Raw genomic sequence first — 25,005 nt, 5'->3', positions numbered from 1 at the left:
GGTGTGATCGTGGGAAGGCCCGTCTGAGGGATGCCGGTGACCCTGTGGGGGAACGGCCCCTTCCGACAGCCACCCGCTAGCCCGGTGGTCCTTTCACGCCCCGAGCCTCAGCTTCCCCATCTCTGAAGCAGGTTTGCAGTAGCTCCTGCCTCACGGATATATTTGCATACAGCGCCCACGGCGAGGGGGGTGCACGGCCAGCGCCCCGATGTCCCTCCCCACCCGCAGAGTCGTCGCTACGGTGCCTCCTGCAATCGGAACGGCTCCGCAATCAGAACTCAGTCAGAACGGAGGTCTTTTAAGTAGCCATTTCCATAATCAAATACGAGTCTAAGGGTAAGGGGTTTTTTAGGAGCTGATATACCCGTCTAGGCGCCTCAGACCCTGCAGCCAGGCCTACCTCCAGTGCATTCCCTTCTTCCGGAAGGTGCTGGAGGGTCAGCAGTCCTGAAGGGGCTCGCGCTCAGGAGCCAGAACCCCACGCGGCCGTCCCCCTGCGGGCAGGACTGTCCAGAGCATGGCTCCTCTCTCGGCCACTCTCCTGTCTCAGGTCCTTGTCACTCCCCTCCCGGCTTAGAGCTGTAGCCTCTGGGCTCCCATCTAGGCCTGCTGTCCACACTGCAGCCAGGGCATCACAGAAACACGAGGCAGCCAGGTCTCCGGCTCCCCGGGCCTTACAGGGTGAAGCCCCCCTCCAGCCCCTCCTCGTGTGGTGCTCCCCCTGCCCGCCACTCCCGTTAGCCAAGTCCACAGTGGGTGGCAGCCGAGAGTGACCAGGACTATTGGCAGAATGGGCATAGGACAGGCTGCTCACAGCAAGAAGCCACCTAGACGCTGAATGGGGGTCCCCCAAAGATTTGCCTGTGTCCTAATCCCTGGAGCCTGTGCGTGCGACCTATTGGGAAGAAAGATCTTTGCAGATGTCATTAAGTTAAAGATCTTGAGATGAGATCGTCCTGGATTATCCCCACGGGCAAGTGGGGCGGAGGGAGATTCGATCACTCGCAGAGAAGACCACGGGAGGACGGAGGCGGGATTGGGATGGTGCGGACACAAGCCAAGGAGGACCAGCAGCCACCAGGAGTGGGGAGAGGCAGGGACAGGCTCTCCTCCAGAACCTTTGGAGGGGGCACAGCCCTGCCGACACCTTGACGGAAGCCTTCGCCAGGGCTGTGAGAGAATAGATTGCTGTTAAGTGCCTCCCGTCAGCTTGCGGCCATCTGAGCAGTCCCAGGACATGAATGCGGCCTCCTCGAGGGTGCGGGAGAGGCCATACTGCAGGGCCCTGACCTCCGCTCTTCCCATGATGTGTTCGGCCTGTACCCCCACCGCACCCCCAGCTCACAATGCAGCCTCATGCAGGCAGGGACTGGGCGTGTCTTGTTCGCACCTGTATCTTCCAAACACAGGACAGCCCCCGGCAGGCCAGAGGTCCTTTTGTGTGTAAATGAAGGAGTGGATGGATGGATTAATGATGGGGTCTTGTGGGATGAGTAGGAGTTTGCCAGGCAAATACAAAGAAGAGGAGAAAGATATTGCTGGCCGACAGAAGAGCCTGAAGCAAAAACCGAGTAAAATGTTGTGTCTTTGGGGAAACTCCATAACCAGCTACCTGCTGACGCCGGGGGTGGCTTTTCTCTTCGGGTCTAGAAATTCAGCCCTGTTAGAAAAGCAGTCACATAAGATTGGAGAGCAGTTATGCAAACGAGGTGGATGGGATGGAATGTTCCTATTTGCTGAGGGCCAGAGGAAGGTCAGCCCAGGAAGGGAGGGTATTTGGAGTGGGAGGGGAAGGGTCCTGAAAGCCCCTGAAAGCCAGGTAGGGCTGTCTGCAGGTCAGGGACCCCACTGCTGCCCCAGCTCAGAGCTCTGCCCCGCGGAAGCCGGTGCTCCCGTATTCGGGATTTGTCGGATGCCGCATGCTTGGCAATGAGCATTCTGGTTTCTGTTTTCAATATGGATGGGTAGCTGGTGGGCCTCTGGTCCTCCCAGGAGCACGTCCCCCTACCTTGGGTTCAGATGATTTCTCGTAGGAAGAGGCCACTTGCTGTTCAGTCACTTGGCAGCTGGGGGACCCCAGGGAGGCCCCCGCCCCTCTGAGCTGCTCCCACCCCTGATGATGCTACTCTTGGTCCTGCTGGTACCCCCAAGGGTCTGGTAGAACCCCAGGGAAAACAGGCATGTGGGATTCTGGAACGTCCCGAGCGCGAAATGCTTTCATGATGAGTCAGCCCCTGTGTAGACACCGTAAATCAGCGGAGGCCATTCTGTTCTCATGGATCCAAGGGCTCAAGTCCCCGAGACTCAGCAGGCCCCTGGGAAGCTGTCGTGCTGGCCTCTGACTGGCCGGCCGGCAAGGGCAGCCCTGATGGCCTCTGTTCCTTCCGCCAGGATGGAGGCACAGCAGAAAAAGTTTCTGGCCCAGTTCACCGTGCACCAGCGGATCCGCCTGGATGCTTGGAAGCAGAAGGCAAGGGCTATGGATCATCTGGAAGCCCAGCTCGAGACCCAGCTGCAGGTAGAGTGTCGGAAAAGTGCCTTCCCAAAGTGGGCGGGGGGGTTCACGAGGAATGGGAATAACAAAAGGCCACTCTCGTGATCAAGGTCAGCAAAGACACCTCGGCCCTGGCTTGCTGAGGTCGTCACTGGCAGTTGGCTTGGCCATGAGCCCTGGGGCCGGCAGGAGTCTTCACCCCCAGCGCAGCCAGGATAAGGCAACAGTAAAGACGGTGAACCCTTACTAACTGAGGTCTGTCGCTGAGCCGAGAGCTGTGCATGCACCCTCTGATGTCATCCTCTGACCACCGAGGACGGGGTCACTGCTCTATTCCAGACGGGGGCGCTGAGGCTCCGAGAGATCCCACAGTCCATAAGTCACGGAAGCCAGGCCCGTGGTCAGCCCACAGTGGTGGCAGCTGAGAACTCAGACTCCAGGGCCGGGCAGAAGCGGGTTAGATCCTGGCTCTGCTGCTCCCCCTCTGTGGCCCTCACTGAGCCCGCACCTCAGTGTTCTCATCTGTAGACCGGGGTTCCCGGCTGGCGTGAGTGAGGATGGCAGTTCTCCGGCAGAAGCTGGAAAATGCTGGCGCCCCCCCTCACACACGCGTCTGCCCTGCCCCTGCTGCCTCAGGACACGGTCCCGTCAGCCTCCCTGGAGAGCGTCAGCCCCACTGCGCTGGGGAGGCGGGACCGGGCAGAGGGAGCCCCGGCTGACCCTCCCTCCCTGCATTCAGGAAGCCGAGCAGAGCTTCATCTCTGAGCTGGCGGCCTTGGCCCGGGTGCCCCTTCCGCAAAGTAGACTGTCGCCAAGTAAGCGTGGACTGTCAGGTAAGGCCTAGAAGGCACTCCGCCAGGCGGGAGGCTCTGAGGGCTGGGAATAGGGATGCCAGTCCCGTGTCTGCCACGAGCCCTCTGCATGGCTTTTGTGTCCTCGTCTGTAAATAAACAGGCTCAGGACGGCACTTGGGCCCCCGGGGAATAATTAGCCCCCCGCTAATGATCTGGTTGCCAGCAGCAACTTCAGTGACCCCACAAGTGTCGTAGCCTGCTAACGGGACAGGGCCGGGGAGGTGTGTTAGGAACACAGCGGTCTGCCATACCAGTGCTGTGTTCTTGGGGTCTTACTGCTTGTGCGATGGAAACACAGTGGGAGCCTCACAGCCCTGGGCTCGAACCCCAGCTCTGCCACTTAATGGCTGTATGGCCTTGGGAAGCACCTCACCCCCAGGCCTCCGTTTCCCTATAAGTTAAATGGGTATAATAGCAGAAAGCACAGAGTGTATACTTGGCCGCAGAGGTACTCAGAAAGTGCCTGGCTTGGTTGGAGGCTCGTGAAGTCACAGAGCCAATGTCTGGGTCTGTGTGTCTTCTGCAGAGAAGCCTGTCAGGATGAGAAGGAAGAAGCCCCCACCCCGGGAGAAAGGGGACCCAGGGGGGCCCACCGACGATGACCCTGCCTCAGGGGGCCACCCCTCGGGATCACTCAGGTACAGCGGGGACCCCAGTGTACTGCCTGTGGGTGCTTACTGACCACCCGAAGTCTGGGCGGAAAAATCAGCACCTTTTCTCGGGGTGTTAGCCAGAGGGTCCCAGAAATGATGGACGCTGGTGGGAGGGGTTGGCATCCCTCACTGCTGCTGTTGGTGTCCGATGTGGCCGGGTCGGCCATGACCTAGCTCCACGTCCCTTCCCCCTGAAGGGCCACCAGTCCCCCACTGTTACGGACACCCTGGGATTTGCAGTAAGGTAAATGCGTCCTGGGCACCCAGTCATCTGAGCATCTGAGCGGGGGCTTCCTTTCTCTGTGGCCCTCAGATGACCCCCCCCCCACCGCCACCAAACAGGGAAACTGGGAGCTGTGTTTGTCTCCCAACAATCCCGGTCAGAGGAAAATGGTTTAGATCGCCTGTCACTGCCTTTCCATCTGATCAGATTGGAGGAGTTCTTGCCTCTGGACAGATCTGGAATCAGAGTTCTGACTCCCGCCTTGCTTCTGTGTTTTAAGCAGCAAAAGGCTGAACCAGCAAGAAAATGAAGCTGGTGACAGCGAGAGCCCCAAGAAGCTGCTAAGGGAAAGAAGCAACTTGTAGATCGCGGCGGTCGGGGCTGAAGCCGAGGACCAGGCCTGAACACTGCCTGCTTGCCGCGCCCCGCCCCGCCCAGTGAGACGGTGAGGGGGGATGGGAGTCCCCCTCTGCCTTCCAGGCTCGCTGTGAGGGGGCTGGACAGAGACTGATGGACAGCGCCCGACAAGGCCTCCGTGAGCAGGGCGTACCCTCCGGCCTGTGGAGTTAGAAACCCATGTGGGACACCTGTCTGCAGCTTTCTCTCTCTGGCTTCGAGACGTGGCTCCCTTCCTCAGGGACCTCTTCCTCCCTGGCTGTCTGAACCCCCCACCCCACGGTGTCCTGCTGGCCCCCGAACCCGGCCGCCCAGCCTGAGGCTGCTTCACTCCAGCTTCAGGGACCCGCCTGTCCCCGGTCACTCCCAGGTGTTCTGCTGGGCTTGCAGGGGTCCCGGGGAGGGCTGGGGTCTTCTGGCTGGAAGCCTTTTTTCCACCATTTCTGCCACCTTGTTCTGTCTGTCCCATGAGACGTGTCCCCTGCCCCGTGTCCCATGCACCTGGCCACGGTGTTCTCATCTGGACCCATTCCTGGGTTTAGCTCAGCCAGCAGCTAACGCCTGGTCACTTTGGGTGGTGGTGAGTCTCAGGGCCCCCGGACCCTGACACAGACCGTGGAATCCCTGGCCTGAGGGCCTATGTCACCGACCCTGGGGACCCTAGCCCCACAGATACATCATGACACCTGCCGTGGGTCTTCTGGGGGTGGCCCCACTCAGCCCGCGGGCTTACCCGGCGAGGGGACAAGCAGTTCTCCCTCAAGAGGCCTGTTCCTGGGGGACTCTTCTGCTCCCAGAGCTTCCAGACCGGCCCTATTTAAACTACTGCGAGGAGAGGCCTTTCCCACCCAGAAAGAAAATTACTCTTCTCATTGAAATCAGGGATTCCCAACGTTGGCACTATGGACATTTTGGGTGAGGTAATTCTTCATTTGGGGCAGGGGCCGTTCTGTGCGTAGATTCCAGGAGCACTGCCCCCCAGTCGTGGCAACCAGACTTGTCTCCAGACGTGGCCAGATGTCCCCTGGGGGGCATCACCCCAACCCGAGTCAAAGTGGGCCAGCGCCTGGTGAATTCGGACAGAGTGGGCCCCGGGCCCTGGGACCCGTCACAGAGATGTCCTGGACCATTTGTGGCCTGAGTTTTTATTTCTTAAAATCTAACTTAGACTCTCTTAGGAAAGAGTGGTTCTGGGACAGAAGTCATCCACGGTAGCTAGGTGGCTTGTTAAGGATGCTTCCCGTCCGAGCATCGGGTCCTAACTGGTCTGCTCGCGGGCTCCCTCTTGTGGCCAAATAAAGCATTTCATTGTTCTGCTAACAAGCTGTGGTTTCCTTCTTGCCCTATTTTGAGAACCTGGTTGACCTAGAAACCACTTTTGTCACATGGGTCCTCGGCACAGAGGCATTCTGGAGTTGGGAGTGGCTGATCTGGTGACTTGAATTTGTTAAGTGCAGACCCCTGGCGGTCCCGGCATCTCGGAAAGAACGAAGGCAGCTCAGCTTCCATAAATCCTGCGTGAAAATTGTTTTGCTTCCTGGGCGACGGCTCCTCAGCGCGAGCGACTGTGTCACTCGCCAGTGTGGCAGCCCCGATGCACAGCCACTGGGCTTGGCACAGCTCGGGGCACAGGACTCGGGGAACACTGTGGACTGTTTTCTGTTCTCGTCCCGCTGTAGATGGAGTCTTCCAGCAGCGGGCGGGGGCATGGAGGTGCCTTCCGTAACGCATCTGCCTCCCCGGGCAGAATGAAACGTGGGCACCAGAAGCCACAGGCACTCAGCAGTGTCTGGCACTGGCTCTGGGACGCCCGGGGCCGGCTTCGCAAGCACAGCATGCCCGGCGCGGGGGAGGCCGAGGACACATCGCCCCCGACCTCCTCCATCCGTTCCTGTCCCGGTGCGTATTACAGGTGGTGGGTTGTTAGGGAGATGGAAGGAGGTGGCCCGGAAGGGGATGGTGAGTCAGTTAGTGGATTCATTCTTCCACGTCTCGTCTGAGCTCAGCAAGGAGAAAGGCCGTAGACTCTCCGAGCACCTCTCCGGCCAGCCCGGTGTCTGTCCTGCCCCTACCTCTGGTGCTGACCTAGACGCTGCCCCCAGGAAACTCCTAACTGCTCCGACCCTTGCCTCCTGCCCTGCCCTGCATCCTCTGACCAGCCCGCACGTTCCAAAACACAAATCTCATTGGCACACGCTTCAGCAGTATTCTTTGCTCGAAGGAGAAAAAGCAAAATCTTTAACACGGACCACAGGGCCCGGCGAGGTCTGGTCTCAGGCACAGCCCCGCTGTTGCCCCCACCCTCACCCAGCCTGTCTCCTCTCGTGGCCTCACACCTGCCCGCCCCCACCTGCCACTGGGCTTTGGCACCGGACGTTCGTGCTGCCCGCCTGGAACAGCCCTACCCCCTGCCCCTCCTCTCTGCCTCACGAGCCTGTGAACATCATCCATGTCTCAACGGGCAGGACTCACGTCTACAGCCTTCCCTGCGGCCCTCAGACAAGATCGGACCCTCCCCTTAGGCTCTTAGCCTAAGAGGGAAAAATAAACATTCCTTTATTTCTCATCCACATTTGGAACCAGTTGAGACATAGAGCAGCCGGGGAGATCCGCACATGGGCTTTGTAGCCGACGGAGCCACGTTGGAGGGCTGAGATCAGTCCTGCGGCCGTGAACCCTCGCTCCTGCCTTCCTCCCCAGCCACACACATGGCCCCAGACACAAGCCTCCTCCGTGGGGACAACCGGAAACACGGCAAGAGCGGAGGAGCAGGGAGACCCAGATCTGGGGTGGGAGTGCTGGAATGTGTACATTTTGGGGAGAAGAGCTTAATAAAAAGCAAATCAAACTACAAAGGGATAAGAGTGAATAAATATTCAGAATGAGGGAGGAGATGAGGACGAGTGATGTTTTTTTTTTAAGTCTGATGAATTCCACAAAAGTCACAAATCCAAAAATAAAATAATTTTTTAAATCAGTGGATTGCCTAATCCACCTCTGTAATACCTCGTTCTAGTATTTCTCCACTCAAAATTCGACACATATGACAGCTGGGAGACATTCTGTGGACCAGCGTCTGGCTCTGGGCACCTCCGTGCCTCCCCTTGGGCCACAGGCTTCTGGTGTCGGGTGCCACGGGACTCATGCGCTCTGTGTCGTGATGCAGGAAAGGTGGCACAGGGCTGGCTGTTTGTGCCTGGGCTGGCCAACACACAGAAACATCCCCACTGAGAGATGAACCATGACTCTGAAAAGCAAAGTGAGGGTTCTAGAGAGGAGGGGGTGGGGGGATGTGTTAGCCTGGTGATGGGTATTAAAGAGGGCACGTTCTGCATGGAGCACGGGGTGTTATGCACAATGAATCATGGAACACTACATCAAAAACTAATGATGTAATGTATGGTGATTAACATAACAATAATAATAATAAAAAAACATAAAAAAGAAACATCCCCACTGAACCCCAGTCCACCTGCCCTAACTCGGCCCCGGAAATAGCCACGGCCTCCCCACGGTCACGTGATACTCGGGGACATTGGAGTAGAAGGAAATCGTGTCTTAACCGGTTGCAGTTCAAACCTCTGGCTGTGGAAAGTGTATTAGAGGACTCTGTGGACATATCGCTAAGCCCACCCCTGGGCCTGGGTGGGGGTCTGTGCAGACATCATGACTTTATGGTAAACCACGTCCGAGGAGAAGCATGTGTCCTGAGATCGGTCACCTCCTTGGAGAGAGCAAAGGACACCACTCGGCACACTCAGTTCCCTCTTCCCAGACTGAGCAAGCAGGTGCATCTCCCTCCCTGGGGAAGAAGCACTGAGAAAGGCCAGTTGAGCCCCCGCACCTCTCCCCCAGAGCGCGGACGCCCCTCCCTCTGTGGAAACACCAGGATCGGGAGATAAGCACCTGCTACCCTTTCTGGAAGCGGGCACGGTTAGATGTTTAGGGCAATATTTTCACACCTGACCTTCCCCCGGAATGCATTCCCCTTGATGAGCATAGTGTCTGGCACAAAACGGCCTCCACAGTCACTTGGTGGGAGGAAGAAGGAAGAAAGAGGGGGATGGGGAAGGAAACTTCAATGTGGCAAAAGTACTTTTGGTTCAAAAATACTCTTCTTGTTCCTCTGCTCCAGAAATTGATGTCACTGGAGAGAAACTCGGGGCCAATGACACCGCAAATGTGCATCATCAGTGCCCACACTTTGTGCCACAGAGAGTCCTGACCGCATGCGCTTTGGTCCAAAGAACAGCCCCTGAGTGTGAGGAGACATGACACTCAAGCCTTGGGAGCAGCCTTCTCTGGTCCACTCACCATAACCAAGCGGCCACACTGACTCTGGGGCCAGAGTACATTAGGCAGAAAATGGATGGGGGAGACCTTGGCCGTTCTGTCTCACTTTTTAGAGTCAACATGCAACACAGGTGCGAAAACAGACCAACTGATGCAGAGGGGTCAGGCCAGCCCTTACTGGGACACCACAGCCCACTTAAACTTAATGAGTTACAAACTCGCTAGCTTCACAGTGGTAGTTTGAAGCTGGCTACAGGGGAAATTAGCAAACAGTGCACACTGGAGCTCCCAGCCCAGCCCAGCCCAGCCCAGTGTTTAGTATTTGTTTTGCAGGGTACCTTGAGACCACTAGATCAGAAGACCAACACACTATGGTCACCTGGTTTATAATAAAGCCACCACTGCAGCCAAATGGGGGGAAGAATGGTCTTTTCAGTAAAATTGTGTTGGGTCATCTGGATATTATAGGGGAAAAAGTAAGTTTTGAGCCTTCCCTTTCCTTATACACAAAGATTAATGAAAGATGGATCATATACCCAAACGTGGCAAGATACAACAAAGTTTTTGGAAAGAGACTTAGGAGACTTGTGGACAGCAGAATAATGCCCCTCCACCCAGGGTGTCCCCATCCTAATTCCCAGAACCTGGGACTAGGCTATGACATGGTAAAGGGGAATCACAGGTGTAGACAGATGGATGAGAGAATGGATAGCTTTCCCCTAAAGCTTTCCGAGAAACATTCCCTACCTCTTCCTACCAGCTCAGGACACGAAAGAGAAGCACGTGCCTTACAAGGAATGTTGCAGCCTCCAAAACTTAAGGCTTGTATGTCTTGCACCACCAGGACCTGTGACTGTGACTCTTGGAGGTGCTGGGGAACCTCCCGTGGAACAGTGGGTCCTGGCGACCTCTGTCAGTTATGCAGCAGGGCAGTAGCCCCACCAGGGTCGGTCTTAGAGGATGTTAGGGCTGCTTCTGCTTGCACCCCCGGATGGGCTAGGGGGTGATGCAGGAGAGGAAATGCTTTCCAGAGAGTGGGGCAACTCACTGTTGCCAACTTTACTCTTCTGGAAGTTTCTGTGGTGCCCTGTAATAGTCTGAATGGGCCACGGCCAAACATCAAAAGGCCATGTTCTTTATTCTTGACCTTTCCCTGTATTTAGCCTTGTTTCCATGACAGACCATGATCCAACACCATGTTGGACCTTAACTAAGGTATCTTAACCCAGCCAGGTAAGGGGAGAATACGCTGAAACCATGAAGTAGATGTACAACCATCTAAAACCATGCTGCCTTGAATGACTGTAAAACTTAGTTAGGAGAAAGGAACTTTGGACTTAGGGCCAAACTTCATGGGTCTTGGATTCAAATCCTGCATCAGCCTCTTTCTCACTGTGTGATCTTGGATAAGTCACTGAACTCTTAGGACTCCTCTGTAAAAGGGGCATAGTAACAAAGCCTACCTCACAGAGCACCTAACATGTAGCCAGCGCCACACAGGTACTGCCTGCATCATCAGCACCGTCACCATCATCGTCATCACCACCATCATCACCATCATCATCATCACCATCATCACCACCATCATCATCACCATCATCGTCATCATCACTACCACCACCACCACCACCATCACCACCACCACCACCATCACCATCATTTTCATCACCATCATCATCACCACCATCATTATCACCATCACCACCATCATCATCACTATTGTCATCATCACCACCATCATCACCATCATTGTCATCACCACCATCATCATCAGCATCACCATCATCACCACCACCACCACCATCATGAAGATCATCACCATTGCCACCATCACCACCACCACCATCATCACCATCATCGTCATCACCATCATCATCACCATCACCACCATCATCACCATCATTGTCATCACCACCATCAGCAGCAGCATCACCACCATCACCATCATTTTCATCATCACCATCATCATCATCACCATCATCACAATCATCATCACCATCATCCTCACCACCACCATCACCACTATCACTACTACTAGTGGCAAATTGGGACAGGCAACTTTGCCTGGGTTTTTATTCCTCAGAAGGTGCATTTGCTCATGGAACCAGAGGGAAGAAATGTGATATTTAGAAGGTTGGAGCTCCCAGTCTGAGGCAGACGGTCACCTACAAGAAGAGAGCACACCAAGAATGGGCCAAGCAGGAAGGAATGGACGTGGGCTTTCAAACCACGTCCCAGAAGCCACCTGCCACCTGCCTTTCCCACCATGACCTCAGGGTCTGAGATCAACACTCCACACCTCGTGACTGGCTCCCTCTCCTTCCTCCTCTACTTCCCCCAGTGTCTACCAAGCACGAGTCCTGGGAAGCAACCACCACGCTCCAATCATCACAAGGAGGAGGGCTGAGCGTTTGCATCTAACGGAGCTGCCACCCTTAAATGAAAACACTCTGGTCAGGCCAGCAGGCTGTTTCTTTTCTTTATTTTTTCACAAGCTTTGAATTCAGAAATAAGAGCCACAATAAGTCAGTTGGTAAGTAAAAATGGGGGGTGATTACAAAGGAAAACTTTGTACAAAACTTTAAAAATCTGACTGCCCCGTCAAACACCTCGAAGGGACCAGGAGCGGGGCAACGGGGAGCAGCTGTTGCCCGACCATTGTCAGCCCTGATGGGGGTGGGGAGCCCCCTTTCTGAGTGTGAACCTGGTTAGGCCTGAAGTCGGAGCTGGCTGGAAGGACACACACAGACCAGAAGACAGCATGGCGAGTCACAAGTGCCATGGAGACCAGAGTTTCTGACACAGGACGTGGATGATGTTTCTCTGCAAACACTGGAAGGCTCCCCTGCCTCTCTGAGAATTCACAGAAGGTTCTCAAGGGGGGTGGAGCGGGGAGGAGTGGGGCAGGCTTCTTTCTAGCGTGGACTTGGGGTGGGGGCAATGAGTAAACATCCTCGCGGTAAAGAGTTTTGGAGTTGCCCCTGAGGGCTTGAGGTCTCGGCATTGTGTCTACATTGGTCCTCGGCAATGTTCCGTCAGATGCACTCACAGACTTGCACACATAATTTAGTAACATGCATCAACTATCCTAGAGCAGCTACAAGGGTGCGAAAGGAACCACCCAGAGATTCATGGAGCCCGTGGAGTCAGAAGTGGGAGGGACAGTACAAGACGATGCTAGAACCTGCGTTCACTAAGGAGGGAAATGGAGACCCATGCTCTGAGGTGGAGTCGGCATGAACACACAACTGTGGGGCAAGGAGTTTCCAAGCAAACACACCACACTAGTACCACTTCTTCCTAAACAAAAGAGGAAAGAACATCATTCAATTTTTCCCCTCATCAGTACCAAATAAAACTGCGGATTTGCCAATCCCCGACAGGGAAAGGAATGGACATTATTCCTAGAACGCTTCACGCTAGCTCATCTGTCCACTCGTCCGCCTTCAGCCGAGACTGGTGATGTTGGAGCGGCCACCAGGGGGCGCCACGATGCGGTGGCCAGTGCGCCGGGGATTGTTGTCATCTATCTGGGCACCTGGAAGAGACGGGGCCAATCACTGTCGACAGGTTCCACCTGCTGCTCCTGGGGGTCAGGACGCTGAGCCCTTGTCCTGACATGCCCTCCAGCCTCCCCACCCTTTGGGGCTCAGTCCAGGCTCACCTCTGGGAGGGCTCCCCAACATCCACGGGGTTCACTGCTCTCTCCTCTGTGCCCCCCCTCTGGCTCTGGCGTCACCCTCTTGCAGCCCTGGCCGCCCTGCACTATATCTTGCCTGGCTTCATGTTCTTGAGCCACGAGGACAAGCACTTATTGAGTGCCTACTGTGTGCAGGCATAGCCTTGGTGCTTTAACATATGTGCTTGAGTTTAGGGTACACAGCAATACTATGAAGGGGGGTTACCCCAAGTGTACAGATGAGGAATTGGAGGCTCAGGTCATGCACCTTGGGGGGGCAAAGCTGGAAGGTGGGCAAGCCACAATTCCAGCCCCAACTGGTTTGTCTCCACAGCTTTAGCTCCTATTGGAGTCAGAACAATGCACAGTAGTTCCCGATGCTCCGAAGGTATTTTATGTACGGTATGCATGGGAGTGCATGCGTGCGTATGTGTGTGTGTGTGTGTGTGTGTGTGTGAGAGAGAGAGAGAGAACTACTCAGAGCTGGATTTACCCACCTCGTTTGCAATGGCCAGAGCTGCATGGGGGAGGGGCATCATTTTTTTGTTTCCAATCTGCAAAACCAACCATTTGTTATACGTTCTCTGGCAGTTAAAGATTTAAAGTTCCAGCATCAAGCCCAGCGCCTGGTGCTCAATAGATACGTATTCAATGAGTAAGTAGTGACTGATGGACAAAGCCAAAAGGAGGGATGGCGTGAGAGGGCCCTGAGGTCCAGTCCGGAGACAGGTTGCAGTACAGATCATGTCTGGAATGTGGGTGATTTGGAATCAGACCCTCCTTCCCTCAGCCTTCACTTCCTTTCCATTGAGTGAGAGGAGCGGAGATGAAGGGCCTTCCATCTCCGAAAGCCACTATGCATGTAGCGTGGAGAGCTGCCTGATTTTCTCAGAGTTCTCTTGGTAGACACTTTGTCTTCCTGGGAAACCAGGAACTTCCTCAAGTCCCAGAACCAGAAATCAGGCCTAATACCTGTTTCCCCCATAATCCTCTCCACCTTGCTGGTTACATGTTTGCTACTCTGAAAGCACCTGTCGGGCAAAAGGACCCTAGTGCAGTCAATCACGTTGCATCTCTATAAAGTGATACTAAGCTGGTATTTAAAAGGCATCTGTGAAGTCATTCCTGATTCAGAAAGTGCCTACGGTGCTGGTAACAAATGAAGTCACCTGCTAACCTGCCGTGAGGCGGGCTGGGGCAGGGCGGTGGGTCTGGGAGACGGTGAGCCGACCTGGGGCGTGTGGTGGTGGTGGAGCCCTTCCAGCAGACTTTTCATTTCATTGTTCTTCTAGTTCTAAAAGGGAGGGGTTCCCCCCCTGTATTTAATACTAATGGTGAGTTGCATGTCTTGAGGAGAGGTCCGGTCTGCAAACTCCATATAGCTTCACCCAGGTGGCTTGTCCTGGCTGTGTGTCCAATCCCTGTTGTGTTGACTGAGCATCAGATGAGATACATGAGTGGTGTTTTGGGTCCACTGGTGGAAAAAATACTAGTTCTCTTTAAAGACTGGAATCACACTCAGTATATAAGAAACCCTGGCATGAAGGCTCATGGGAAGTAAGATGAGCCCCCCCACACAACTTATGTAAGATGAACACCCCCCACCACAACTTATGTCCCCCACTGCATAATCGCTGAGACAGACACTCCCCGGATGGAGGGCAGTTGTCACTCCCACAATTTAAGTGAAGAGTCATCTCTCTCTCTGCCCCTCCATTCTCATTTGCTAAACATACCAGCTTCTCAGTTTAAATGGTTTTCACTCCTGTTAGATCAGAGTCGGCAAAGGAGGGACCACTGACAAAGCTGGGCCACCACCTGTTTTTGTATAGTCCATGGGCTAAGAATAGTTTTTTACTTTTTTTTTTACACTTTTCAATGATTGCATTTGAAATATCTACTTAATATAATACCCTAAATTTTGCCTCTTGGCTCACAAAACCTAGACCATTTACTATCTGGTCCTTTAAGACATTTGCTGGGGGCGCCTGGGTGGCTCAGTCATTAAGCATCTGCCTTCAGCTCAGGTCATGATCCTAGGGTCCTGGGATCGAACCCCACATTGGGCTCCCTGCTCAGTGGGGAGTCTACTTCTCCCTGTCCCACTCCCCGCTTGTGTTCCCTCTCTCGCCGTCTCTCTCTGTGTCAAATAAATAAAATCTTAAAAAAAAAAAAAAACATTTGCTGACCCCCGGAGCAGACTGGGGACTGCCCAGCTGTGTCTCATCCATCACCGTATTCCTAGCACTTAGCCCAGTGTGTAACACATGCTAAAGCCTCAGATACGCTAGGGGACAAAATTCCCATCAATCCCAGCGTGTGCGTGTCTGCCCTCATGTGGCGAGCTCATGAAACTGCAGTGTCCCTGGGGTCTGAGGGACCATGTTCAGCTTCACAGGGAAGGCGTGCTTAAGGATGAGCTCAGGGCCAATTTTTGTGCAGACTTCATAACCAGGGTCAGGCATCTCTGTGGACCCCTGTGGAGCCCCTCTGCTTTCTGACCTCCCCCTACCCGCTCTGCCACTCCCAGGAAGAAAGGAGATGGGGCTCCCCACCTGATCCTTGCTTTCTCATCTAGCGCGCAAGGTGGCCTCTTGGAAGTGCTGTGGGCGTGGGGGGCCTCTTACCTGATAAACTGAAGTTGGACTGGTGGAGGTTTCTGATGGGCGGGGGCTGGTGTTTGGAAGGCGAGGACTTGGCAGAAGGAGCAGGAGTCGCATATTTGGGTGTGGCTGGCACCTCGTACACGGGACCGTCGTACATGCCTCTGGGAACACCTTGCAATCCCGAAACCTAAACGGGGGGGTGGGGGAGGGGATGGATGGGCAAGATGCACCTGCACCTTCCCATTCAGGCAGGCTGGAGCCCTGCGGCCGGATAGTGACCTGAGGTGACCTCAGGGACACGCACGCACGCGCACACACACGTGTGGGTACACATGCGCACACATACCCCACATGCATGCATTTATTCCCCATACACACACGTACACACGCAATTCACATGTGCACACATGCACATGTAAGCACCCATATATACAACCCGACACAGACATGCACGTGCATGCACACACATACACACACACACAGCTCATACAGGAGGACCCCAAACCCATTTTCAAGAGGAAAACCCTTTCCCTGACACACCCACCATCCCCCTCAAGGACCACTGAATCATCTATGGTCTTGCAGAAGGTGGGCCCAAGACAAGGATTTGGGGGAGCTAGTTTATTTGGGGGGTGATTCCAGAAAGAAGGGGGAGAAGAAGGGAGAAAACCTGGTGCATGGTGGGGTGATGGGGCCAGCTTTGAGGGCAGCTGGCTCAGGGAAACTGGGAAGCGAACGTCTGCACGGACCCTCTTGCGGGGGCAAGGCATGGACGATGGTCTCCATCCCCACGGGTTGAGCGTTGCCCCGGGGGAGCCCTACACCCATGACTGGCCACCTTTCTCTTGTCCTCTTCGTAATACCTGCTTCTCGCACCTCTGGGGTGTCCCTCAGTTCCAGCTGGGGGACCCCTGAGATGATGTGGGATGCGTACTCCAAAGCAGCTCCGGTCAGTGTTACTCCTGCCACCCCTCCCATTCCACACGTGCACGCCCCTTTACAGCCCACAAAATCCCGGGGCCTCAACTCCGGCCCCAGGATGCAGGCAGGGCAGTGCCATGGCCCCTGCAGCCGTGACTCTGGACCCCGGCCCCACTCACCTTGCTCCTGATCCTGACGCGCTGGTAGAGGTACTCGGGGAAAGGCTTCCGGGGGATGAAGTGGCCCACGCCCTTGTTGACGTTAATGTTGCCGTCCTCGAAGACGATCTTGCCCTGGCTGATGACCACCAGCGGGGAGCCGTGGCACTCCATGCCCTCGAAGATGTTGTATTCCACAGCCTGCACGGCAAGAAGCACAGCGGGGCCCTTACCGCACTGGGTGTAACCCTCCCGCCGTCTTCCGCAGGCACTTCCCGCGCTTGCCCTCTGGAAGCGTCTTCTCCGGGGCCGCGTCATATTCCCGTCTATGTGCCTTCCTTAGCAGAACCAACCCTCGCTCGCTCTTGGGCACGTAGGCTGAGGGTGGTTTTACAGAATCCAACTAACGTCCGAGGCATCGTGAACGGGAACGGGGCCCCCCTGTTGTCTGGATATGTGCCTGCTCTAGCTACAATGGGCATTTTTGTGTCTTTTTATGAAATATCTTCTTTAGGGGTGCCTGGGTGGCTCAGTCATTAGGCGTCTGCCTTCAGCTCAGGCCATGGTCCCGGGATCCTGGGATCGAGCCCCACATCGGGCTCCCTGCTCCGCGGGAAGCCTGCTTCTCCCTCTCCCACTCCCCCCGCTTGTGTTCCCTCTCTCTCTCTGTCTCTGTCAAATAAATAAATAAATAAATAAATAAATAAATAAATAAATAAATAAATAAATAAATAAATAAATAAATAATTAATATATATATATATACACATCTTCTTTAGAGTTAGTTTTCTATAATTAAATTACTGGGTCAAGAGATAATGAGCTTTTTTAGGGTACTTGTTACATGCTGCCGAGTTGCTCTCCAAAGGCATCAGACCACCCGACACCACATCAGCAGCAGAACAGAGACACTTCCTTGGTTTCGCATCCATGAGCTCCCCTCCAGCACTGAATAAGGTCATTTTCATATTTTCGATTTCTTTCTTTGGTTTTGCTGATTTGGAAGTCAAAATATGCTCTTAAAAATACACACTCCTTTCATAACTCCTAAAGGGAATGTAACTACCACTAGCCAACTGTTTTTTTATTATTTAAAAAGTAGGTCATCTAGATGGTAAAAGAAAAATCAAAAAGCACAAATGATACTTGATTTTAAAAAACAGGTCTCTCTGCCACCTCGGACTGAGACATCTGCCTTAAAGAGATTCTTCTGAGACTCCAGATATTTTCGGAGCATGAACAACAGTCTCGACACTGCAAGAGTTCCGTACAGATGGCTTTTGCCCGAATTTTTCTCCTGACCTCAGAGATTGTTCCATATCGGCACAGGTCCCTATTAAAAATGTTTTTAACACCCTTTAAACCTCTGTACCGTCTTTCCTCACAGGGAGAATTGATTTATCCAGTTCCCAGAGATGGACAACTGGATTGTTACTGAACCACATGTCTGTGTGTCCACACTGGCCTGTGTGAGCATCTTTCTAGATGGGGAGTTGGGGCCAAAGAGTAAATGGATCTTTAACTTTGATAGGTTCGTGCTCCCTCACCTGCCTCCTGCCATCTGACCCCACCTGTGCCCCATTAACCACCAGGGTCTCGGTCGCTGCTCAGGTGAGAAATAGCATCGTACTCTCTCTCTCCCTCTCCCCCACTGCCCCTCCCCCTTTCTCTCTCTCTCTCAAATAAATAAAATCTTAAGAAAAAAAAAAAAAAAAGACTTGGATAAGCAGGGCTTGCCCCTTAGCATTCCAGAAATGTTTGACTATGCTCACGTTTAGCATCTAGGACCTCTGCTTTTCTAGCTAAAGAACAATTCCATTCAGTTTTCTGATGGGATCACTTCAAACTTATACATGAAATTAGCAAGAATTGCTATGTTCGCTCTAATAAATCGTTTTAGCATAAAAGAACTTGTGTTTATAAAAGTCTTTAGTTTTTGTTGTTATTGGAAACAGGATTTTGATTTCCGTTCTATTTTTTGAAGTGCTTTTGAATTACTTCATAGAAAAGCTATCGATTCTTTCTATTGGTTTTTAATCAGCCAATGGGTTCTCTTATCACTTCCAGTAGATTTTAGGAGCCACACTCTCTCTGCAGCTGCCTCCCAGGACCAGGCGGATGGTCTGCTCTCTGTTGTAACGTTTGCCAATCTAATGCTTCTTCAGTCACCCTGAAGGGACCCGCGGCGTGCTGACTTACATCCCACTGAAGCCCAAATGCGGAGCATGAGTGACCCAAAAGGCAGTGAGGAAACAAGCCACACTGCTACCAGTCGAGACTGGTCAACCTCCCAGCTCGCCCGGCCCCGCCCGGCCCGCTATTCCTCGTGCGGGAAGGACATGATGTGCGCCATCGTGACCCTCCTAATCGGGAAGCTCTTACGAGGCTCAGGCTTACCCCCTACAGATGCCACATTCGATGTCTTGCCACTACATGGGGTTTTAAAAGTTGTTTCGTTTCCTAAAGGTAACATGTGAACGATGTAATGAATTCAAACAGTACAAAGGACCACAATTACAGTGAAATAAACTGGGACACCTTGGGTGCCTCAGTCAGTGAAGCGTCTGCCTTCAGCTCAGGTCATGATCTCGGGGTCCTGGGATCGAGCCCCACGTCAGGCTCCCTGCTCAGTGGGGAGCCTGCTTCTCTCTCCCTCTGCCCCTCCCCCCGCTCTTGCATGCTCTCTCTCTCTCTCTCTCTCTCTCTCAAATAAATAAAATCTAAATTTAAAAAAAAAAGGAATAAGGTACTAACACACACCACAGTGTGGACGAGCCTCTAACCATGAAGCCAAGGGAAATAAGGCAGACATGAAAGGCCACACATTGTGGGATCCTTTTCTGTGATACGTCCAGAATTGGCAAATCCAGAGGGAAAGAAATCAGATCCCCAGTCGACAGGGACTGGGAGAGGAGAACAGGGAGTGACTGCTAATGAGTCTGGGGTTTCTTTCTGGGGGGGATGTACAACCTTCTGATCATACGAACCACCACAACATACACCCGTGTGCAGCGACCTAAAGCAGGCGGGGGGCGGAGTGGCAAACACCCTCAGCCACCAGACCCTCGCAAATGTTCTCCTGATGGGACACCTTCCTGACACCGCAAGGGAACACGTGCTCTCCTGCATGACCAGACCTCTCTCTGCGCACACGCATCACTGCATTCACAGGGATTCCAGCGGGATCGTGTGCCTGTGAGTTGGTAAGCTTGGAGAACGGGGTACATCTTTCTCCAGGGAGGAGACCTCAAGCTCGTTTCCTCCCGATCCTGTCCCCAGGGATGGGGGCTGAGGGAAGGCAGCATGTCACTAGGGAGCACTGGCTAAGCATGACAGCCGGCTGGCGAGCTGGACAAGACTTCTACAGCCCCATGCCATCTCCTGTGGCCAAGCAGGGACCTGGGGGCCAAGCTCATGAACTGCTACAAACAGTTCTTGTCACTTTCTTTTTTTTTTTTTAAGATTTTATTTATTTATTTGAGAGAGAGAGAATGAGAGACAGAGAGCATGAGAGGGAGGAGGGTCAGAGGGAGAAGCAGACTCCCTGCCGAGCAGGGAGCCCGATGCGGGACTCGATACTGGGACTCCAGGATCATGACCTGAGCCGAAGGCAGTCGCTTAACCAACTGAGCCACCCAGGCACCCCGTTCTTGTCACTTTCTTATGAGACTTCCTTGTGCCTGGGGTCCTGTCCTCATGCATGTGGCCTCGCCTCTCCCAGCAGGTAACCCCTGAGAGGCTGGGAAGCTATGCCCATGTGACAATGAGGACCCCGTCACAGGGCAAAGCAGTGTGCCTACACTCTGCCTCCCCGTCCGTGTCCTGTCACAAGACTTAGTGGGCCAGGGTCCAGGATGTGGCCTCCTGTCTCATGAGTGTGGACATTAATCTGGACCCAAGATCATTGCTGGCCTTGCAGAGTGGACTTGAAGCAAGCAGCAAGGGAGGGGAAGATGGTTTGTCTCTCTACGTCCTAGGTTTGCTGGTGGAGTGAAGAAATCAAGGGCACATAGGATACAAAGCACAGAAATAACCCACAGCCATAGGCTTGGGGCCTGGAGCTTGGGAAAGCATGCAGCCCTGTGGTGTGCTCAAACACAGAGGGCTCTAGACCCAACCCTTTCCTTTGCCGAGTGTTAGCAGTCACCCCAACATGAAGTAGGAGGTTTCTGAGAGAGGAGATCAAGCCCTTTCTAGCTCGATAACTAGATTGGAGAAAGAATCTTGGACCTAAAACTTCTCTGAGCCTAAGAATGCATGCATCTAGGGCAGGGGCCACCGAGAGAGAGAGAGACAGAGAGAAGGAGAGAGAGAATGTGTTCAGTAGCACATCAGCAGCTTAGCTGAGCCAGCTCAAAGCCAGTCTCTCCAACTGGCAGAGAAATGTGAAGGACTGAGTCATGCCAGATAGCAGATCACATCCTGGTTGGAAACTCCATAAATCATTTTCAACCAGAGGCTTCTAAAGTGGTTGCCGACCAAGCAAGAACTGCTTACCCAAATCAGGAGCATCTCAGGTAAGCCAGGACTTACCGACTTGTGACTCTTGGCTGTTATGGTCTTCACCTTGTCGGGGTCCCAGATGACCACATCGGCATCCGAGCCCACGGCAATCCGCCCTTTCCTGGGGTACAGGTTAAAGATCTTGGCTGCATTGGTGCTGGTGATAGCAACAAACTGGTTCTCATCCATTTTGCCCGTAGCCTAAAGGCAAGATCGGCTGATGAGAAGAGTGCCCCCCATCACAGGGCTGGGGGAAGGGCAGACAGGCACAAATCTAGACCCGCCGACAGGAGTCCTCGACAGCAGTCTGGAATCTTCTCCTCCCCCGCTGAAAACAGGCCATCCTGAAAGGGCACAAAGGCCTGGCCCCATTGGAGCAGAAATCTAACTGACCACTCGGAGCTGCGTTGACATTTGCTCAACGGCCTCTGTGGCATCTTGTCAGGCCCACTGGGGCCAAGTTTAATAGAAAATAAAAATCTCTGGCTCAAGTCAGGGATCAGGGTGTGATGTGGGGCGTCCTAACGCAACAAGCACCCTCTGTACCCACTGTCAACTCCAGACACACGGTTTACAAAGTCACCCTTACAGGGACTGAGATGCAGTCAGAACAAAACTAAAGAAAACGTTTTGCATCCTTAAAGAACGCTGGGCAGCTGTCAGGTTCGTGACTGCAGAGGACCCCACAGGACTTGTGCTGCTCTGTTAAGAGTCACACCTTTCCTCGCGTGCTCTCCTGGTGTATTCTGCTCCTGCCTCAAAGCAAGGAAGGCAGGAGCTTTAAGAATCAGCAGTTCAGGGGCGCCTGGTGGGCTCAGTCAGTTGAGCAACTGACTCTTGGTTTCAGCTCAGGTCATGATCTCATGGGTCGTGGGATCAGGCCCCGTATCGGGCTCCACGCTCAGAGGGGAGCCTGCTTGAAGATTCTCTCCCTCTGCCCCTCCCCCACTCACTCTGGCACCCTCTCTCTCTCTCAAATAAATAAATCTTTAAAAAAAATTTAAAAAGAACCAGCAGTGCACTATGTGCTAGCTTTTGATGGGCCAGGCAGGGTGCTTCTAGAATGTTCCTGGGGATAGAGAAACAGGGAGCGCCTTACCACTGCCTTGTCCCAGACAACAGTCATCCGCTCCTCAATCCCGTTGACGCCCTCAGGGATCAGAGTGAAGTTGTCCTTGCCCACCGCCTTCTGGGCAGTGCTGTAGGGACAGTGGCCGCTGCCCGTGACCTGCAGGTCCCCACTGCAAGGACGAAAACAAGGTGGGGGGCCGACCTGAGCTCAGGTTGAACTTCAAGCACCCAGTGCAGGCTGTGAGATGGAAACCCCAAGAGATTCTGGGGAGAGGATTTGGGGCACATCGTGGGCATCGGCAAGTGACATCGGAAGGCCCTTGTTGGGAAGGCTCTGTCAGTGTGGGCTCCGGGCTCTCCAGGTAAGGCTCCCCAGGTGGGCCTCCTCTTCCTCACCTGGAAGAGTGGACATCCGCCCAAAAGAGGTGCCAGATGAGGTTCATTGAGGGGGTGAGGCCAGATCAGGCTTGGCCTTGGGGCACATTGTGGGGACTTGTGATCCATGTTGAGAGAAGAGGATCCTGCGGGTCTCCAGGCAGAGGAGTGGCTTGGTCTGACTTGGGGTTTAAAATCTGGGCACTGGTTGGAAATGGACATGTTGTGGGCATGGAAGGGACAGCATAGAAACAGGCCTGTCAGAGGCAAGCCAGGATGGCCGCAGCGAAGGGGGCGAGAAGTGGTCAGATCCTGGGGCCTCTGGCCTGAGTCCTGCCATCTTCAGAGATGGGCAAGACTGTGGGAACAGCAGCTCTGTGGGGGTGATGGGCAGTCTGTTTGGACTGGAGCTGCCCACCAGACATCGGGCTGCAGATGATGAGCAAGCCCGTGGATATGCAAGTCGAGGGTTTCTGCATCATTTGGGAGAGATTTCCAAGGTAGGTACACAACTACCAGCCCCTTGGGGCTCCTCCTGACCAGAAGCCCGGACTTCTCCCCATCCAGCAAACTCCTACTCATCCTCTAGCTCCAGGCCCGATGTTGCCTCCCGCATGAAGCCTTCTGCAAGTCTCCTGGTTCTGAGCATGTGTCTCTGCTTCTAGAGCAGACTGCACACCTCACCACTTAGCCTTCTCTTATGGCCTAAGTGTTCCTCCCTCACACTGGCCAACAGCAGGGAAGGGACCAACGTGGCTATACTCCTACTCTGTGCACATAGCCAGGGGGTGCTTTGCAAGTAACAGTAGCCACGTACTGAACCCTAAATTCTAGGCCATATTCCTACACCATCTCATAACCAGCTCTGCAAAAGATACCATGTTCTCCCCCACTTTGCCGATAAGTAAACCAAAACAGAAAGCCATTGCGGGTTATGTGACAAGCCCAGGGTGATTCCTGGATTCTCATTCCTCCTCCTGGGTGCTTCCCAAGATACCACAGTGGACCCAGTATCCCCCAGCCACCCCTCGGCTCTCACCAGGCCAGCAGGGAGGTCAAGTAGTCAGGCGTGGTGGGGTCTGGGCTCAGGGGAGGGGAGGTCACAAATGCCGCTGCCTTGGCCCAGTTCTTACTCCAGTAGTGGGTGCCATCGGTCCCCAGGCTGGCAGCGATGGGCTCGCCAAACACCAGGGGGCCTGCGGGGGCAAACACAACACACGGTCAAGGGCGGATGGTCTCTCAAGGGAGATCTGGTGGCACAGAAGTGGAGGGTCAGAGACGGGAGAATGATGATCCAAGGGGCAAGACGCTGTCTGTCCTTCTCCCCTGCATCACCACCAAGCCCGGTGACCTCCTGGCCGCCAGGCACTCAGCACTGGCTGACCTGCCCAGCAACCTCCCGGACTGGTAATGCGTTTAGCATTTGGATAGGACCACTATGCCCTTTGGCAGGTTTGTCATTTCAGGCCCAGGACGGGATTTGCTGTCTCAGGGCAGATGTGGCCAAAAGCCCATCTTCCAATTAAGGAGCCGAGTTCAAGTGTTTTACTTGGGAGGTGATTCCAGGCAGCACTGGCTGGGGATGGAGGAGGTGACACAGGCAGAGAAAGACGTCAAGAACAGGTGAGTAGTCACCGAGTCACGGCCATGGGCACCTGCAGCTCAGGGCCACTGGGGCCTCTGGGAGAGTTCTGACCGCACCCCGGGGCCCTTCCACCCCAGGGCCAGGGAGCTGGGCTGTGCACCCACAACCCACCACTTGATGGCTGCTTCCAGAGCATCGCTTTCCAGGAATTGCTGCCTGCTTCCCAGGGAGCAGGCCTGATGTGCTTCAGCCAGAACAAAGCCCACAGGCACAGCCTCAGATCTGCTCGCAGAGGCGGATGCTGCCTGGATACAGGCCTTTGCCCAAGGCCACCGTGCTGGCCCGACGGGGAGGCGGGCTTTGAGCTGCAGCGATCAGGCTGCCCGAGAGCAGGTCCCGCACCGATGGGAACGTTCTCTATTCGTGCTGCCCAAGACGGCAGCCACTAGCCTCATGTGGCTCGAGCACGGGAAATGTGGCTAGTGCAGCCAAGGAAGGCATTTCAAATTGTATTTAATTTTACTTAATTTAAATGGGAACAGCCACATGTGACTGGTGGCCACCGTATCCCTCCGCGTGGCCAGGACCTGCGTGCTTACTCCTGCTTCCAAAGTGCTGTCACCGCTCTGCCTCAGTTTCCTTATCCTTAAAATGGAGCCAGTTCTGAGCAAGCTGTGTTATACTAGAGCACTGTCTTTTAATGCCTCTGTTTGTCAGCTTTCTCTGAAAAATACTAAAACAAGGTACTGTGGGTTCAAAGCTGCTCTGGTCCCACACGGTAACCACCAGCCCCACGTGGCCGTCAGGCCCCCGACGCTGGGGTTGGTCTGAACTGAGATGCGCTGGAACGTGGCAGACACACTGGATTTCAAAGACCGCACACACAAGAATAGCACAAAATATCTCTAATACTTTTTATGTAATTGTATGTTGAAATAATAGTTTGGATGCCTGAGGTTAAAAATATCTTATTGAAGGTATTTTTAAAAGTATAGTTAGTAAGGCTTCCCATTTAGGGCTCCCGTGAGAAATGAGGAGCATCACGTATACAGTAGATGCTCAATAATGGCTGTTGGGTTGTTGTTGATTTCCACCCGGCCTTCCACACTGACCCACAACTCCCTGTCAGCCTCACATGACACAGAGAGGGACCGGGCAGATTGATGAATGTCCTTGGCGAATGTCCACCAGCCA

The 25,005-nt window shown here is 53.9% G+C and overlaps 2 protein-coding genes across 13 annotated transcripts in view; one reads left to right on the top strand and one right to left on the bottom strand.

Moving 5' to 3' along the window:
* The window catches only part of EVC (EvC ciliary complex subunit 1), a 60,689-nt gene extending 54,729 nt beyond the window's left edge, over positions 1 to 5,960 (top strand). For 5 of the 12 annotated variants that reach the window (XM_064584249.1, XM_054509004.2, XM_045881509.3 and 2 more), the window contains 4 exons: positions 2,392 to 2,518; positions 3,234 to 3,327; positions 3,875 to 3,986; positions 4,505 to 5,960. In XM_064584249.1, the coding sequence (XP_064440319.1) occupies positions 2,392 to 2,518; positions 3,234 to 3,327; positions 3,875 to 3,986; positions 4,505 to 4,589 (418 nt within the window). In that variant the 3' untranslated portion in view covers positions 4,590 to 5,960. Of the gene's footprint in view, positions 1 to 2,391; positions 2,519 to 2,604; positions 3,088 to 3,130; positions 3,328 to 3,874; positions 3,987 to 4,504 lie in introns of those variants that run through there. The other 7 variants (XM_045881507.3, XM_054509005.2, XM_064584247.1 and 4 more) reach the window with 4 other exon arrangements.
* Positions 5,961 to 11,363: 5,403 nt separating this feature from the next.
* CRMP1 (collapsin response mediator protein 1) overlaps positions 11,364 to 25,005 on the bottom strand; it is a 69,834-nt gene continuing 56,192 nt past the window's right edge. Inside the window, exons 9-14 of the mRNA XM_045879488.2 lie at positions 23,266 to 23,422; positions 21,880 to 22,021; positions 20,811 to 20,981; positions 16,299 to 16,478; positions 15,220 to 15,385; positions 11,364 to 12,451 (exon numbers count right to left, since the gene is read on the bottom strand). Of these exons, the coding sequence (XP_045735444.1) occupies positions 12,360 to 12,451; positions 15,220 to 15,385; positions 16,299 to 16,478; positions 20,811 to 20,981; positions 21,880 to 22,021; positions 23,266 to 23,422 (908 nt within the window). The 3' untranslated portion in view covers positions 11,364 to 12,359. The remainder of the gene's footprint in view (positions 12,452 to 15,219; positions 15,386 to 16,298; positions 16,479 to 20,810; positions 20,982 to 21,879; positions 22,022 to 23,265; positions 23,423 to 25,005) is intronic.

Source organism: Mirounga angustirostris, unplaced genomic scaffold (genome assembly GCF_029215605.1).
Source record: "Mirounga angustirostris isolate CCGP_5_RB_7025 unplaced genomic scaffold, mMirAng1.0.hap1 SCAF_2, whole genome shotgun sequence".
Taxonomy (NCBI): domain Eukaryota; kingdom Metazoa; phylum Chordata; class Mammalia; order Carnivora; family Phocidae; genus Mirounga; species Mirounga angustirostris.
Note: the sequence above shows the minus strand (reverse complement) of the source record. Positions and strands in the feature narration are given on the sequence as shown.